At 37.8% G+C, this 17,174-nt stretch overlaps 1 protein-coding gene across 1 annotated transcript; it reads right to left on the bottom strand.

The window, feature by feature from the left end:
• Nucleotides 1–1,016: 1,016 nt before the first annotated feature.
• LOC124553530 (zinc finger protein 708-like) lies at nucleotides 1,017–5,847 on the bottom strand. Its single transcript, XM_047127379.1, has 2 exons — nucleotides 5,774–5,847; nucleotides 1,017–3,695 (listed from the first exon to the last, which is right to left on the bottom strand). The coding sequence occupies exons 1-2, from the start codon at nucleotides 5,845–5,847 to the stop codon at nucleotides 1,301–1,303; spliced, it is 2,469 nt and encodes an 822-aa protein (XP_046983335.1). The 3' UTR covers nucleotides 1,017–1,300.
• Nucleotides 5,848–17,174: the final 11,327 nt, after the last annotated feature.

The following is a 17,174-nucleotide window of genomic DNA, read 5'->3' as shown; positions in this document are numbered from 1 at the left end:
AAGTGTAATCTTCAAATAACGAGACATCTGATAAACTTATTGAATGGTATCTACTTACAATACACCCACTCAAGATGTGCTCTAATCACTGTATGTCAGTCTACCGTAAGGACCAGTGAGAATAGCAGGCTGCCTACTATTTGTAACCAGTTTTTATTACTTACAACCTATTTAAATAGGTTGATTTGTATTATTATTTTCTTGATGCATTGTTCCAGTAAAATAAATTACTTATTATGAATCATGTAGTATAAGATGAATAATTACAAAAGTATACAACATTACTAAAGTAAAGTACTTTTATTAGTAATTTCGATTCCTTATCACTACTACTGGACAACTTATAGATTTATTTTATCAAAATTATTACAATAATTAAAACTATTAAATAGCACTACTGATTTCATATTTTTACATATGAAGACACTCTCATCGCTAATTTATAATTTGCTTATGATTTATGACAGTAATAACTACCCATGGACAGAAATGGCATATATACACTTAAATATTGTCTTGAAAAATTTTATCATAACCTATATGGTGTTGCATATCACAGAAATGAGCATTAAAATCCTGAAAAATGCCACCTAAAACATGTCTGTAACTCAATTAGAAAAACTTTTATTAAAAAATTCTGATATACAGCAGGAGAGTTTAATCATTCTCCAAGTCCATACTAATAATATGACTGCACAAAATTTTAAAAAACAGAGACATTAAGGCCTAGATCTTTTGTTGTGTTGGCACAAATAATTGAGTAATATGAGACATGTGTTACTGGAAAGAAGTCTGTCACTACAATGTATCAATGATAGCAATGAAAACCTGATAACCCCATCTCTCTATGAAAAATTGTAATTCTAGTAACCAGTAAATTCTTAACCAAACAGATATTTGAAAGTGGATGGATTTCTCTAATTTCTACTTCACAGTTACACTTGTAATAACTTTATGTATCAACTCATATTATTTATTAAGAAACTGTTTTTGTTTCACATTCAACAATACGGATTTATGAAGTTTTCATTACTGTTCATTTTTACTTGATGTCTAGTAAATGAGTTACAATGGCAAGCTTTACTAAAATCTGTCTCCCTTATGAACTACTGACCTGACTTTGAGATTTCTACAAATGGAACATCAATTCATGCTTTGGCTGTCCTAATACATACTATTTCATCCTACTTGACATTATCTGAACCAGCCCAGACTCTGCAGTGAACTGAATGTTTGTGAGATATTCGTTCAGGATTTCTTGAGATGACAATAAGTAATTCTTTTCTCCAAAAACATAGCATTATTCTGGCCTCTTTGCAGTATGTGTGGATGCATGCTTCTTCAGATAGCTAGATCTGCGAAAAGACTTCCCACAAACATCACAGTTGAAAGGCCTGTCATCACTATGTATTAACGTGTGCACCTTTAGATCATTAGATCTAGTAAAGGATTTCCCACAAAGATCACATCTGTGTGGCCTCACACCAGGATGTGTTAATGCGTGTCGCCTGAGATCACTAGACATCCTAAAGCGTTTCCCACACTTGTCGCATTTGTATGCCCTTTCGCCAGTATGTATGAAGACATGCTTCTTTAGAACACTAGGCGTCCTGAAGGATTTTCCACATATATCACATTTATGTGGACTTTCGCCAGTATGTATAAAAATGTGTAGCTTCAAATCTCTAGCTGTTCTAAAGGATTTCCCACAAATATCACACATGTGTGGCAACATGCCAGTATGTATCAATGAGTGTTGATTGAGATCACTAGACATTCTAAAGGTTTTCCCACAAACGTGGCATATGTGAGGCCTTTCCCCAGTGTGTGTTAATTCGTGCCTTTTCACTTGAACAGGCTGAGAAAAACATTTCCCACAAATTTGACATTTGTGTGGCTTCTTGACAGTGTGTACTAAGCGATGCCTGTGGAGATCACTAGAAGTCATAAATGATTTTCGACAAACATTGCATTTGTATACCTTCGGACTAGTATGTAGTAATGAATGCTTCTTGAGATAAATAGAGGAGACAAAGGATTTCCCACAAATATCGCATCTGTGCACCCTCTCGTCAGAATGTATTGAAACATGCTGCTTCAGACCAGTCGGTGTCCCGTAGGATTTGCCACATATATTACATTTATGTGGCCTCTCGCCAGTATGAATTATTACGTGTCTTTTGAAACTACTATAGCAAGCAAATGATTTATCACAAAGAGCACACTGGTGTTGTTTTTTGCCACTACCGCCGAACTCCTGCCTTTTCAAAGGGCCACAGTGAGAGGGATTGAAAATATGATACTTTTGTGATCTACAATCTTCGCATTTGTATACCTTCTCATCACTATGTAACAATTCATTTTCCTTTAGAGTATCAGAAATAATAGAGACTTGACCACAAATATGACATTTGTATGGGCTCTCCCAACTATGTGTTAATGAATGGCGATTGCGATCACTGGACGACCTAAATGATTTTCCACAAATATCGCATTTGTGTGGTCTCTCGCCAGTATGTGTTAATACATGTTTCTTCAAATGGTGAGAGAGAGAAAACGATTTCCCACAAGTGCCACACTTGTACGGCTTCTTGCCAGTGTGTACCAATGTGTGCCTTTTCAGCCCACTAGACGTTATGAAAGCCGTCCCACAAACATCACATAGGTGTTTTCTCTCTCCAGACTGTAATAAGGTCTGTTTCTTCCGTCGACCTGGCTGTGCAGTACGTTTCAAACGAACGGCTGATCTATCACCAGTATACATTTGTTCATAGGACTGTAGCCTATGATATTTATTGGAGATTTTGCTAGGTTGATATTCTGCTTGACTAATTCTTCGTTGCATCATAGAATGCTTCCTCAAGCTACCACTGTTGCGAAACACCTCACCACAGCCTGGACATATGTGTCTAGGTGGCTCTACACCATCGATGTGAATGAACACATGCATTATTAGCTTGTATTTTGATGAAAAGCACTCTTTGCAAGAATCACACTTAAAGTTTTGTAGTTCATAGGACTCTAGCCTATGATATTTATTGGAGATTTTGCTAGGTTCATATTCTGCTTGACTAATTCCTCGTTGCATCATAAAATGCTTCCTCAAGCTACCACTGTTGCGAAACACCTCACCACAGCCTGGACATATGTGTCTAGGTGGCTCTACACCATCGATGTGAATGAACACATGCATTATTAACTTGTATTTTGATGAAAAGCACTCTTTGCAAGAATCACACTTAAAATTTTGTAGTTCATAGGACTCTAGCCTATGATATTTATTGGAGATTTTGCTAGGTTCATATTCTGCTTGACTAATTCCTCGTTGCATCATAAAATGCTTCCTCAAGCTACCACTGTTGCGAAACACCTCACCACAGCCTGGACATATGTATCTAGGTGGCTCTACACCATCAATGTGAATGAACACATGCATTATTAGCTTGTATTTTGATGAAAAGCACTCTTTGCAAGAATCACACTTAAAGTTTTGTAGTTCATTTTCCTTTAAGCTGTAGTTATCTCTAGTGCGCAATGCATTGTCCGCAAGAGAGCAAAATACTTGTGTTGCATTTGCACTTTCGCCAAAATCTGCTGATTTACCTGCAGAAATGTGCAATTTATCACCACTCATTCCTTGGAGGTATTTTTCTTCTAATAAAACATTACCAGCTTCACTGGCACTCTTAATCGACCTGAAGCATAAATAAAAATTGCAGAAATTAGCTTATTGAACACAGAAAAACTAAATCTCAGTAAACAAATTCTTATGTAAAACTCAACAGTATTTCTAGTATGTACAAATGAATTCACATTCATTTACTTTTCATAAATATTATTACACAGAAAAATCTTAAATAAATGATTTAACAGATAATATTATAAACAACAGTTTTAAGAAATTAACTATCCTTATCTTGCTGTAGATTTCCAGCTGAATGGAAGATAATTTAGTCATAAGTTGACAAGATATTAGTGCAATGTATGATAAATGTGTATGGTTACCTCACAAAGTATGTTATTTGTATTAATTATGCAGAATTAAACATACAGTGCATGCTGTAATTGGTATGCTATAATTTGTATGTGCTACTGCGTGTACGAAGTTGTCTATAATGCATGGTTATTCAATTTGTGCATCTGGTGCAAAAGGTCAATATAGTGAGTGACACATTGAAATTTGGGTATACATATTCTTCTTGTAAGTGGGAAGCACAGAATCTGTAAATACTTACATTCGGCTGCACTTTCATATTAAATCCAAAAATAAACTCACAAATCTATCAATCAGTGAATGCATCTGAACCACGAACACCTCAGTGGCCACCCAGTATTAAATCAGCGTGAAAGGCCTTAAATTGACAATTAAACATGTGATACTGCTTGAGTTTGAGATATAAATTCACATCCTGTGTGACAAATTATATACTGTCTAGCAAACAACGTCAGTAACAATATCCCACAGAAACTGCTAATCTTTTGCCACATAACAAACTACTCAAGAAAGCAATTACTCCAAAATCGGATATGGGAAAGTTATATTATGTAGTGAGGTATTTTAGAGTACTTTCCTACACTTTATGTGACAAGACGGCACATATCTCCTCATTCCCCAATATAGAAAAACTTTATAATTTACATCTAAAAGAAGTAGGTCTTTCCCTTCCTAAAAATTCTGAGTACCACTGAGTTGCCACTACTTAGAATGTAATGCCAATGCAAATAACAGCTGACCATCATTCATTCGAAAATGAACTTATCTTTACTGGTGTCAAACTACTGAAAGATGCTGCAAAAAAGTATGTTGAGCTAACTATAGACACAAAACCATACCTGAGAAAGCAAAAAGACCATTTTGGGCTTAAAAGGTATGTGACTACTAAGCTGAGCACTCAAGATTGTGTTCATACAAACAGTATTTGTGAACAACATTATAATGTTTTCAGTCAATATTAGAGAATGGAGTTAAGGTTAAATATTTGAATATTTCAATCAAGTATGGCTGCAGGAGTCACCCCCTGTAGCACAAGGCAAGGTACTGGAAAGTGTGAGTATTACCCCCAACCGCCAATCCATCAGACACCAACAAATTAAAAGAAATGGGCTGTCTCACTAAGAGTGGCTGTAATAACCAACAGTCACAGATCCAATCACCCACTGTAAATGACTTCCGAAGCATTAAAAATACAGAGGTCAGTGACACAACATGCTGACAAATGACAGGAATGTTCTTAACTCCACGCTGCTAAGCAGGAGATTTTTATCATGTTAAGGGATGCATAACATTATGCAGAGTAAAGCACATCTTACATGGAGTAGGATTTGCACCAAGCGTGATGGTGCCCTTACAGGCTGTCATCTGCTAGCCAGTTGCCCTGCAGTGAGCAGTGCAATATTTTTTGTGACAGCTCCAGAGTTGTATGGCTTCTGACATAACGTTCTACAGGATGCGAACTTTCACATAATGCCACTTAACCCTCAAGACCAAACAAAACGTTATGCACCCATGAGTCAATCTGCAATGTTAATCAAACAAATGTACGGAAGATATTCGGTAAAAAAATTTGATTTTAGCACATCTCTTAGCTTAATTCATCAGCTTCATGGCGAACCACGTGTCACTTCTTTAATGGCGGTATTTCATGAGTAAGTAAACAACTGCAAGACTTTTGGAAAGTTAGCTGAGAAAAATGTAGTTCGCTCCGAATTTGCGTTTTGTGCATGTTAATCTATGATCAGTCTAGAGAAAATAAAACGATTGTTAAGCACTTACCTCGAAATGGTATGCAATCTTTTATTTCCCATCCATATACCAAATGAAGGATTGTACTTTTTCACCAGAAACATCTTCTACTTACTTCATCACAGATATGACTGATCCCTTTACACCTTGATGGGCAGTTGACAGGATTTTGCAAACTTATATGTTTTCTTATTTCTCAGATAACTGAGATACAGAAATAAAATTCTTTAGCCAGTTTTAATCCACATCATTCATTATTAAAAACACACCGAGGTGTAGGATTCTGACAAAGTTTCAATAGAAGTAGGGATTTATTTTCGACAGTCTTTATATTCCCTTTATTTTTATTGAGAGAAACGTTATCAGTGATGAGTAACATATACATTCCCTTGTTGCCACGATCAAATCATCATCTTTTTCGAAAACACAAGAGGTTGTAAGTATTCATCTCACCGCCATTCTAATGCAGCTGGCGACATAATGATGAAACAGTAACTGATTTAGAGATAAGTCAATAGCTCATCAAAATTCCCATTCTCAGTATGAAAGTAAACTGTAATTTCTTCATAAATATTGTTTCAAAACTATAATAATTCTCTTTTTATCAGCTATCGATGGCGCTAGAATATTACATTATTTCATTGACATAAATCTGTAGTCACTTGAATATCGCAATCCATATGGAAGTTTCACAAATTATTTATATGGCCAAATACACTGCTCTTTGGGTACTACCATTTGCCAGAATGTTGTTCCGGTATTTCAAACTGTTTACAAGGAATTTTGCAAACATATCATTCTGGCTTTTTCACTAGTGCGCGACTTCAGGATGAAACGTTTACATACAGACCATTTTCCTGAGATTGGTGATAAATGGCAATATCCTAAGTTTAAGTAATAATTCAATATGTTAGCTACAGTTCACATGCAGCAACATATGACCTAATATGCAGTAAAGGGAAATTCATAGCGACCTCAATTTTTCGCTGCGCACTTTCTGACGATCTTGCAGTAGTTTACTTAATCCTGAACTATCGCAATACACATATTGCATCACCCCAGTTCCCAGAACTCCTGAAGACAGGCGTTGACTGTGGATATTGTTTCACAGACACAGTCCCTTTGACTGTGCAGAAATGACACTATACCCGCCCAAAGATGTAAGGAAGCACGCATGAGCAGCGTCTATTAGATGAACGCGGTCCGACAGCTGATCAGTTCCAGGCATTCCACCAGGAAGAAGGTACACGGCCCGTGTTGTTTATAGTTCAATCATGCCTAAACGGTCAGTACCGCGGTTCGATCGCGTCCGCACTGTTACTTTGTGCCAGGAAGGGCTCTCAACAAGAGAAGTGCCCAGGGGACTCAGAGTGAACCAAAGCAATGTTGTTCATACATGGAGGAGATACAGAGAGACAGGATCTGTCGATGACATGCCTCGCTCAGGCTGCCCAAGGGCTACTACTACAGTGGATGACTGCTACCTACGGATTATGGCTCAGATGAATCCTAATGGCAACACCACCACGTTGAATAATGCTTTTCGTGCAGCCACAGGACGTCGAGTTATGACTCTAACTGTGTGCAATAGGCTGCATGATACACAACTTCACTCTGGACGTCCATGGCGTGCTCCATCTTTGCAACCACGCAGTACAGATGGGCCCAACAACATGCCAATCTGATTGCTCAGGATTGGCATCACGTTCTCTTCACTGATGAGTGTCGCATATGCCTTCAACCACACAATCCTCGGATACCTGTTTGGAGGCAACCCAGTCAGGCTGAACGCCTCAGACACTGTCCAGCGAGCGCAGGAGAGTGCAGGTTCCCTGCTGTTTTAGGGTGGTATTATGTGAGGCCGACATACGGCTCTGGTGGTCACGGAAGGCGCCATAATGGCTGTACAATACGTGAATGCCATTCTCCAACTGACAGTGCAACCATATCGGCAGCATATTGGCGAGGCATTCGTCTTCATAGACGACAATTCGCGCCCTCATCGTGCACATCTTGTGAGTGACTTTCTTCAAGATGACGACATTGCTCAACTAGAGTGGCGAGCATGTTCTCCAGACATGAACCCTACTGAACATGCCTGGGATACATTGAAAAGGGCTGTTTATGAACGACGTGACCCACCAACCACTCTGAGGGATCTACACCGAATCGCTATTGAGAAACGAGACAATATGTACCAACAGTGCCTTGATGAACTTGTGGATAGTATGCCACGACGAATACAGGCATGCATCAGTGCAAGAGGACGTACTACTGGGTATTAGAGCTACTGGTGTGTACACCAATCTGAACCACCACCTCTGAAGGTCTCGCTGTATGGCAGTACAACATGCAATGTATGGTTTTCATGAACAATAAAAAGAACAGAAATTATGTTTATGTTGATCTCTATTCCAATTTTCTGTATAGGTTCCAGACTTCTTGGAACTGAGGTGTTTAAATTTGGCCATTAACCCTTTGGACTGCGTAAGGCCGACACAGGGTGGCTCCGAGCTCTCTTATTTAAATCGCCGCCACCTGGGTGGCGAGTGCGCTACAGAGAATTACGCGGTCTGTTTGTGGAAACAATGAGACTGTTGACTAACAGGTAGGGTATACATTAAAATAAAAGGTGGGTTTTCATTCAAATACATTTCCAAAATATTCCAGTACAGAAATTTTCAATGTATGATATTTTTTGAAACACTCATCACGGTGGAGAGTTGGGTTTCGTGTGCACGTTTGAGCAGTAATACATAGTTTCACACCTGCCACTTTTCTTTTTTCTGTCTGAACACACTGCACAAACCTTGTGCTTGCTCCCAGGAAGCTTGTTGTGATGTACAACAGTCCATTCAAGCGTTCCTCATCATCAGAAGTTGCACTTTTATGGCGTACTTTGTGAGGCAGTTTTTTCAAGATGTTCTTCTCGCAGTGATTCTTGTACAGCAAATAGCTGTTTACAAATCCAACCTCCAACAACCAGAAGTACGGTTTTCACCACTTGAGACTTTTTATTAGAAAACCATAACTGGAAATATAATGGTCATATCGATCAACGCTGCCCAACTTCAAAGTGTAATTGATAATCACATTTGGTTTCATTATTTCTTCCCTTCACTTTCTGTTTCTCTTTTCTATAAGTGACAGTGAGTTATTTGCTTTTGTAGAAAGCATGAGAACAGTTCGTTTATCCTACCATGCCAGAGCCTTCATTTTGTTCTTGTGAAGGCATTTTATTTCATACTTCTTCAGATTCAGAACTGCTTTATTGATTGCAGCTGGAAGATTTCTGCGATTGGCCTGGATCGTTCCTGTGAGATGCACAGTTTGTTACAATATTTCATCGCCTAATTCAACATCTGTATAAAAACAGTCAGTGTACATATGATACCCTGATTGCCCTGTAGCATTTCTCATGTTAGCCAGCAGTTGAAGAAGTATTCCCTCAGAAAAATTCCAGTCAGAACGAATCAATGACTGTTATTAAAGCGCCAAAATATGATATCAAACTGAAAATATAACCGTTTGATAAATCCGAAATCTCATAAGCTCTGAGTCCCCATTTTGTTGGTTTCTGAGGATGGTACATTTCGAATAACACACGACTCCTTAATGATACTGTAGATTCATCAGAAGCTAAATACCTATATGGCCAATCAATTTCGAGAAACTTGCAAAATAAATAATCCAACACATTCTTCACTATACTCAGACATGACTGAACCTGAATGTTGACATGTATAGCACTCTCTGGATTAGGAACATCAAGTGCCCAAAAAATCTGCATAAATCGTCTGCGAGTAAAACAGTTTGAAAGGAAGTCAGATGACTGTAATAATTCTCTTGAACAAAATTCTGGCAAATTCTTACACTTTTGTAATGCCAGATTAATAGCACATCATGGAAGCGTTTCATTTCTTCCTTGGTAACATTTCTCTTGTCACACCTTGAAGAATGTTGTGAAAGCGGTGTCACTTTAAATATATGCTGTAGCGTACGTGTTCGTTTGGTCTGCTATTTGTTACATTAGGTTGTCTGCAAACATTAACTGAAAGAAACCAACTGGAGGTGATGGAACATTACCAGTTGCAGTGATAGAACCACACATTAAATCTCAAAAGGAAAACCTGTAAAGTCAGCGTCATTTTCGCTTCACATTCCGCGAAAAATCTTCTGCTAAATCACTAGAAAAATGCACGTTTTCACGGTTTTCATCGTTATCTTCACTAGAACTGGTAAAAATAAACCAATCTCACCATCAAAATCATTCTCACTATCGTTACTTAAAGATTCGTTTCAAAGCTGTAAAATCTTTTCCTCAGAAATAACTAAATGTGAGGAATTAGCCATTGTGCATGCACACACTTTAACGTAATAATTCCAACATTCATTTCATCACAACTGAAAGAGCTTGACCCTGAGTTAGCACACGTTTCCCTACATGGCAGCACTAAGCACCATTGACGCCTATTACCGCCAGAATAGAGAATTGATCATATAAGAGCCGCGAAAAATTGTGTCGAGTGAGGCTCGATATCGGAGGAGAAAAAAAAAATTCAGAATGTTGAGCACCACTCGAAATTGGAGTGGAAACGGTTAACGAAATAGGCAGCTCGCCATGAAGCTGACAAATGAAGCTATGAGATGTGTGACAGTCAAATTTGTTTACAGAATCGTTTCCTTACAATCGTTTGAGAAAGATTGACGAGTAGCTGGCTTGTTTGCCTAGCTGTTCAAGAAGTCAAGGCAGCCAGCTAGCTTCTACCCTGAATCGTACACCATATGAGAGGTGCAACATGCGAGGTAGCTGTCACCCCCACCTGCTAGTCAGCAGTCATGCACGACATCCATGCACTCTGTGTGAGATGGGCTTAAAGCTCACAACACCCATAAGTCTGTGATCAGTGGAACAAGGATTTATGGACGAAAGAGTCACAATATGTGACGCGTTACACAGATGAACAATGGTGTAAATGGTGAACATTTGGTGAATGGCATTTAACTCAAATTGTTCTGCCAACAGTGAAATTTGGAAGGTTTTGGTACGATGGTCTATGGCTGTCTTTTTCCAGTTTGATCTTGGGCAACTGGTTTTTGTCAATGGCAACATAATATCTAGTGTTCATGAGAACATACTGGAGAATAGTATGCTTCGCACACTGAAGCAACAGAAAAAAACTGGGCCTTTCTATGTGATACGAAGAAATTGGAATTATTTTCTGGATTGACATACTCACAGCCATGATTTGAACTCCTTAAAATATCTTTTTGATGGACTAGAGTGTGAGTTGGAGGCTTCAGAAATTCACTCAAAAATCCACCAACAATTCACAATGCTTCAGGTAAACAGAAAAAAATTTATGCTGTACATGTATTGTAATTTACTGGAAAATTCTGACTTTGAACACGATCAGAGCATAAAAATTAGGCCCTATGATCTAGTAATTGCACAGTAACAGAATGAACAGCAATAGGTCGCTTGATGGGGCAATACTGCGAAATGCATAATTATTCTCATCACAAAACGCATTTTGCTATCTGCAACTGATAGTGAAACTCAGGCAGCGATGAGTTCTGATGAAATGATGGCAGTGGTAGGGAAGGAAAACAATTACTGTGTGTTTGTTTGAGAGAATCATTTAACATGCAAAGGAGCCTACAGCAGAACCAACTGTTTATGGAACAGCCTGTGAACCACTGATCTTGACCCAACTGAAAGATCTGAATCAGTAACTTCAATGATTCTGTGGCAACTATGGTAGTTACTTCTTAGATTTGCCTCACATGGTTGTAATCTGCAAACAGACTTTGGTTACATTAAGAACATGTCATGACCAGTATAGCTGGGAGATATAATAGAATAAGCACTGAATGTAAATCCACAGAAGTACAAACAGATAAGTATATGAAATGGATTTGACAACTTAAACAAGCGACGGTAGACTAAAAGTTACTCCTGGAGCCCTTCACACACCTACAAATTAATCTGCAGAATTGACTGAGTCTATACCCTAAGGAAGTTTGCTGCAACATAGCAGAAACATTAGTTATATTAGATTCTGAGATGAGATGGGGCTGTATCCCTTAGTAAAAGTGAAGAAATTTAATCGCTCTGCAAGAAATCAAAACATGCAGTTTAATAAGTGACAGGCAAGAGTCAAGTAACTGAAACATCCATTTCAAAAGCTTTGTCCTGATTTCTATTGATGAAGTTCACGAAGAAACTTGGATCAGGAACCATGATACTTATTTAACGCTTGTGACTACTTAGTTAAAAGTCCTGGAAAGGTGTATGTAGTTAATGAACTAGATATGCAAGGTCGCATGTACTTTCTTACAAATAATCTACAAACACTGAACCTTGAAAAGGCACAAAAGAGGAACAGTGGACGATGTTCAAGTATACTGTTACACAAAGCTAACTGTCAACCAGAATGCAAAGCCCTTCCATTAAAATATTTTTATTTGTCATCAAAATTGTACCTACCATACCCTGTCATTCCAGCCAGTTATTCTTCCCACACCATCGATGGAACAAGTCCATGGACAGAACAGAGTCTATAAAAACAGTATTACACAGTATTCTTTCAATTAGCAATCAGAAGGTTTGAGAGAGAGGCCATGTGACCACCTCTCACATTTGCCTACAGAGGGACACTTGTAAATTTCACTCTCTTTTTTCAGCTTTAGTCCAGGGCAGATGGCTTAACCCTAGCAGTACTAACGCATTTTTCATAATGCACTTCACAAGGGGGACAGAGCAGGTGGTACTTTATACCCATCCTACAAAAATCTAAAAAACTAAATTTTTTAATTGTTGTTCACTTATATTAAGATCATACTTTTTAAAGAGGTGCTGATGTGTTAGTAAGTCTTGTACATGAAAAATCTTTTAGCAGACTCCTACCAACATCAACACATTTTCAGTGATATGTATCACCAAAGGAAAGGAGGCGGGGGGGGTTCTGTATACCCATTGTAGAAAATTTTAAAAATGTAAAATTTACTGATTATTGGCGACTTTTGCTCAAAACATACTTTTTAAAGAGATTCTGATGTGCAAGTAAGGTCTTGAACCTGAAAATATTGAATATGACGTTTGTTGGGGAAAGTGACATCTAATACTGAGACTTAAATTTTTGGGTTAAGTTAAACTGAAAAATTTAAGACATTTATGGAATCAGGTAGAGGAATTCATCAGTAACAATTTTTTTTCAAAATTTTAAAATACAAAGTAAAGGTCTAGATGACAATATTTTCAAAAGATGGGCACAATGTACTACTTCTACTCCTTACTCCTCCTTTGGTATTGTGAGGATTAAGCCATCAGCCCATGCATCTTTTGTAGTTGGGATCTCCTTCAGAGCAGATACCTTAGACTGCCTCTTGTAAGCTGCATCTGTCCCTGCTGCTATTACTCATCATTCACCACTGAAACATCACTGTTCCTCATGAATATCTCTTTAAATTTGTGAACTACTCTGTTGCTCATAAGACTGGCATTTGGTATAAGTACATCCTCCTTGGAGCAAAACAGTGTAAATCCTAAACTGCTATTAACAAAGAATTATTTTCTTTGTATTTCTTATTTTCAGCTGCCCTCACATTCCTCTCTCCCATCCTGTTCAGTTCCCATCCAGCATCCTGTACACTGTTACTCAATCAATTGTAATTAGCAATTAGCAATTAGACTGGGAATTACATCAAAATGTCAGAAGTAGTAACACTCAAGCTACAGTAGCCCATTACAAACAGTACTGTAAGGTGCATAAAACATTATTAGGAAGACAAAGAGTATGTGGTACGCAAATAGAATAGCTTATTCACAGGATAAAATTAAAACCATTGGTCAGATATCAAGAAAGTGTCTCATCAGCAGCACATGGCCAATGATATAAAGTCAGTTCATAGCAAAAATATTTCTGTTACTGATAGGTCAGATATACATACATACAGTATTTAACAAACATTTTCTGAGCATTGCTGGCGAATTAAATAAAAGTTAGTTTGTATAGGGAACCATATAACTCTCTTGGAAAATGCCTTCCTGAGATTGATGTCTCAAATACTCTTCTGGGATAATGACAAGGGGGAGTCAATAATTAAATCACTGAAGACAAAGCTCTCTCTCTCCAGGATGTGGTTGAGTGCGTAGCAGAATACTGAAGTTCTGTCCTGCACATGTACTTAGTCATATCTGTAATTTTTCCTTTAAGAATGGTCAGTTTCCTGAATGATTGAAGTACTCAGTAGTAGTTGCTTTATAAAAAGGGAGAAAGGGATAATGTAGTCAATTATATACCTATTTCTATGCAATCAGTGTTTCATAAAGTTATTGAAAAGACTATGTATGTAAGGATAATTGATCATTTTTATCGCATAATTTCGTATCAAATGCGCAATTCGGCTTTAGAAGTGGTTTAACAACTGAAAATGCATTCTCTTTTGTCTGTGAGGTACTGGATGAACTAAACAAAAGGTTACGAACGCTAGGCATCATTTTTCATTTAACTAGGTGTTTGATTGTGTTGTTTACAAAATATTGCTCCAGAAGTTGGACCATTAAGGAATACAGGGAGTAGGTCACAATTGATTCACCTTTTACTTTAATAACAGAGAGCAAAAGGTCATTATTCACACTGTTGAGAATGGCTATGATGTAGGGTCTGAGTGAGGCACAGTCAAATGGGGCTTGCCCCAGGGATCAGCGCTGACCCCTGGGGCCGCTCCTGTTCCTTATTTATGTAAATGATATGCCCTCTAGTAGTACAAGTAATTCTAAAATATTTCTCTTTGCTGATAACACTACCTTGGTAGTTAAGGATGTTGTGTGCAATGTTGGCTCTGTTTCAAATAGTGCTATTCATGACATGAGTTCATGGTTTATAGAATATACACTAGCGCTACATCACAATAAGACTCAGTTTTTACAGTTTCTAAAACACAATTAAATAAAACATGACATTTTAATTTCACAGAATGGTCATATGATTAGTGAAACTGAACTGTCATGGAAAGCTCACGTTCAGGATCTTGTTCAAAGACTTAATAATGCTGCCATTTTTACTGTTCGAATGGTATCTGAAGTAAGTGCTCATTTGACACGAAAATTAGTCTCCTTTGCTTATTTTCATTCAGTTATATCATATGGTATTATATTTTAAGGTAACTCTTCCCAATCTCAAAAGATATTTTAGGCTCAGAAATGGGCAGTTTGGGCAATAAGTGGTGCAAGTTTGTGAACCTCTTGATGACCCCTGTTCACTAGACTGGGTATTCTGACATTGGTCTCTCAACATACATATTCTTTACCGTCATTTCTTGTTATCAATATCAGCTTATCCCAAGAACTACAAGCTTTCATTCAGTTAATAAGAGGCAAAAATCCAATCTGAATTTGAATCGCAGTTCCTTGACTCATGTGCAGAAAGGTGTGCAGTATACTGCTGCATCCGTTTTAAATAAGCTACCACAAGAATTCAAGAATCTTAGCAGTAATACACGCACTTTCAAATCGAAACTGAAGAGTTTCCTCATGGGCCACTCCTACTGTCGACGACTTCCTTGAAAAATTAAGCTGATTCCTATGTTATATTGTAGATTGCGTTTACTTAAATTTATGGTTTATTTTTTTGTTCATAAAGATTTGATTTTATCTGTTATTACTTTTATGTTGTAATTTCATGTACTGACACGTTCCATGACCTTGGAGATAAGCTCCTCAATTCTGCCCTACAGAACTAGATGTGTAAAATTAAAAGAAAGTAATAATACACTGTTCTGGACAGCGATTGTTAGTCAGAGACAAGGATACTATCAGGAATGCACCAGGGAAATGTACAGAGCCACTCGTGTTCTATATATACATAAGTGTTCTACATATAGGGTGAACTGTAGTCTGTATAATTTGCTGATAATGCTGCAGTATACAGGAAAGTCTAGTGAGTGACTGCAGTAGGATGCAAAATTACTTAGACCAAATTTATATTAGGTATTATGAAGGAGAACTTGCTCTGGATGTAGAAACATGTAAATTAATGCAGATGAGTAGGAACAACAATCCTGTAATGTATGAATACAGTATTAGTTCTGCACAGTCATGCCTGTTAAATACCTAGGCATAACACTGCAAAGTGATATGAACTGGAAGAAGTATGCAAGGTCACAAATAGAGAAGGGGAATGGTCAGCTAAAGGAGACCACATACAGAATACTAGGGCGAACATTCTTGAGTACTGTTTGAGTGTTTGGAATCCCCACCAGGTCAGATTAGAGGAAAATGAAGGAATTTAGACATATGCTGCTACATTTGGTAATGGTCAACACGCTGGTATTGTGCAGATGCTTTGTGAACTTGTATGGGATTTCCTGTAGTGAAAACGACATTGTGTTTGTGAAACAGTATTTAGGGAACAACCATTTGCCACTGAGTGCAGAACGATTCTAGTGCCACCAAATACATTTCATGTAAAAACTGTGAAGACAATATAGGATACGTTACAGCTCATAGGGAGGCATGTAGACAGTCTTTGTCTTTTGTGCCATAATTTGCGAATGTAAAAGGAAAGGGAATGACTAGTGATGGTACAGGGTACCCGCTGCCATACTGTGTGGTGGCTTGTGGATTGTTGGTCATACTATTATATTTATTCTTCCCCACGCCTCCCTTCAGTGTTGGGTACAGTCTTCACCCAGCAGCTGTTATTAATGGAGCTTTCACTTGCTGCTACCATAAGAACTGTACAAGGAGTTCATAGCTGTTAAGACTAAAATACATGGCAGAGAGACGCAAGACGTCATCAACTTAAGAGTCAATCTCTAAGGATGAACAACTCAATCATAGACAGCAAAGGACTGCCTTTATGGTCTGGGGTTTCTTGGGGTTTCTTGTGTTGCTGTTCATATGATTTTCACAGAAATGGTGAAATACTGAAAGGTCTTCACAAGATCAGGCCTGTAAAGGCTCTTAGCAGACCTGTGACAACGTGTTGAACATTAACACAAATTCCTTTAGCATTATGCATAGAATTTCCTGTTCAAAAAGGGGCACTTAAATGGGAGGAGTATACCACAGAACTGTTGAAGTGCCTAAACAAACCTTTATCTGCATTGTGGATCTTGTCAAACATACCTGATATAAAAGCTGATAAAGCTAGAATACTCGTCTACTTTCATATTATAAAGGCGTATTGGATAACTTTTTGGTGTCTCATGACATGAAGCTACAGTTTCCCAAGTCCAACAGTGTAAAATAGGAATTATATGTGGTGTGAACTCAACAATGTCTAGCAGAGGCCTGCTCATGGAAATGCTCATACTATTTAATGCTTCCCAATAGATTTATTCCTTAATGAAATTGTCCTAAATAACGCATCGCTTTTCAGAACCACAGTTCAGTTCAATTTTAGAAATAAGAATAGCCTTTATA

Source organism: Schistocerca americana, chromosome 11, assembly GCF_021461395.2.
Source record: "Schistocerca americana isolate TAMUIC-IGC-003095 chromosome 11, iqSchAmer2.1, whole genome shotgun sequence".
NCBI classification, from domain to species: Eukaryota; Metazoa; Arthropoda; class Insecta; order Orthoptera; family Acrididae; genus Schistocerca; species Schistocerca americana.
The sequence above is the reverse complement of the archived record's forward strand: the minus strand, read 5'-3'. Positions and strand labels throughout refer to the sequence as shown.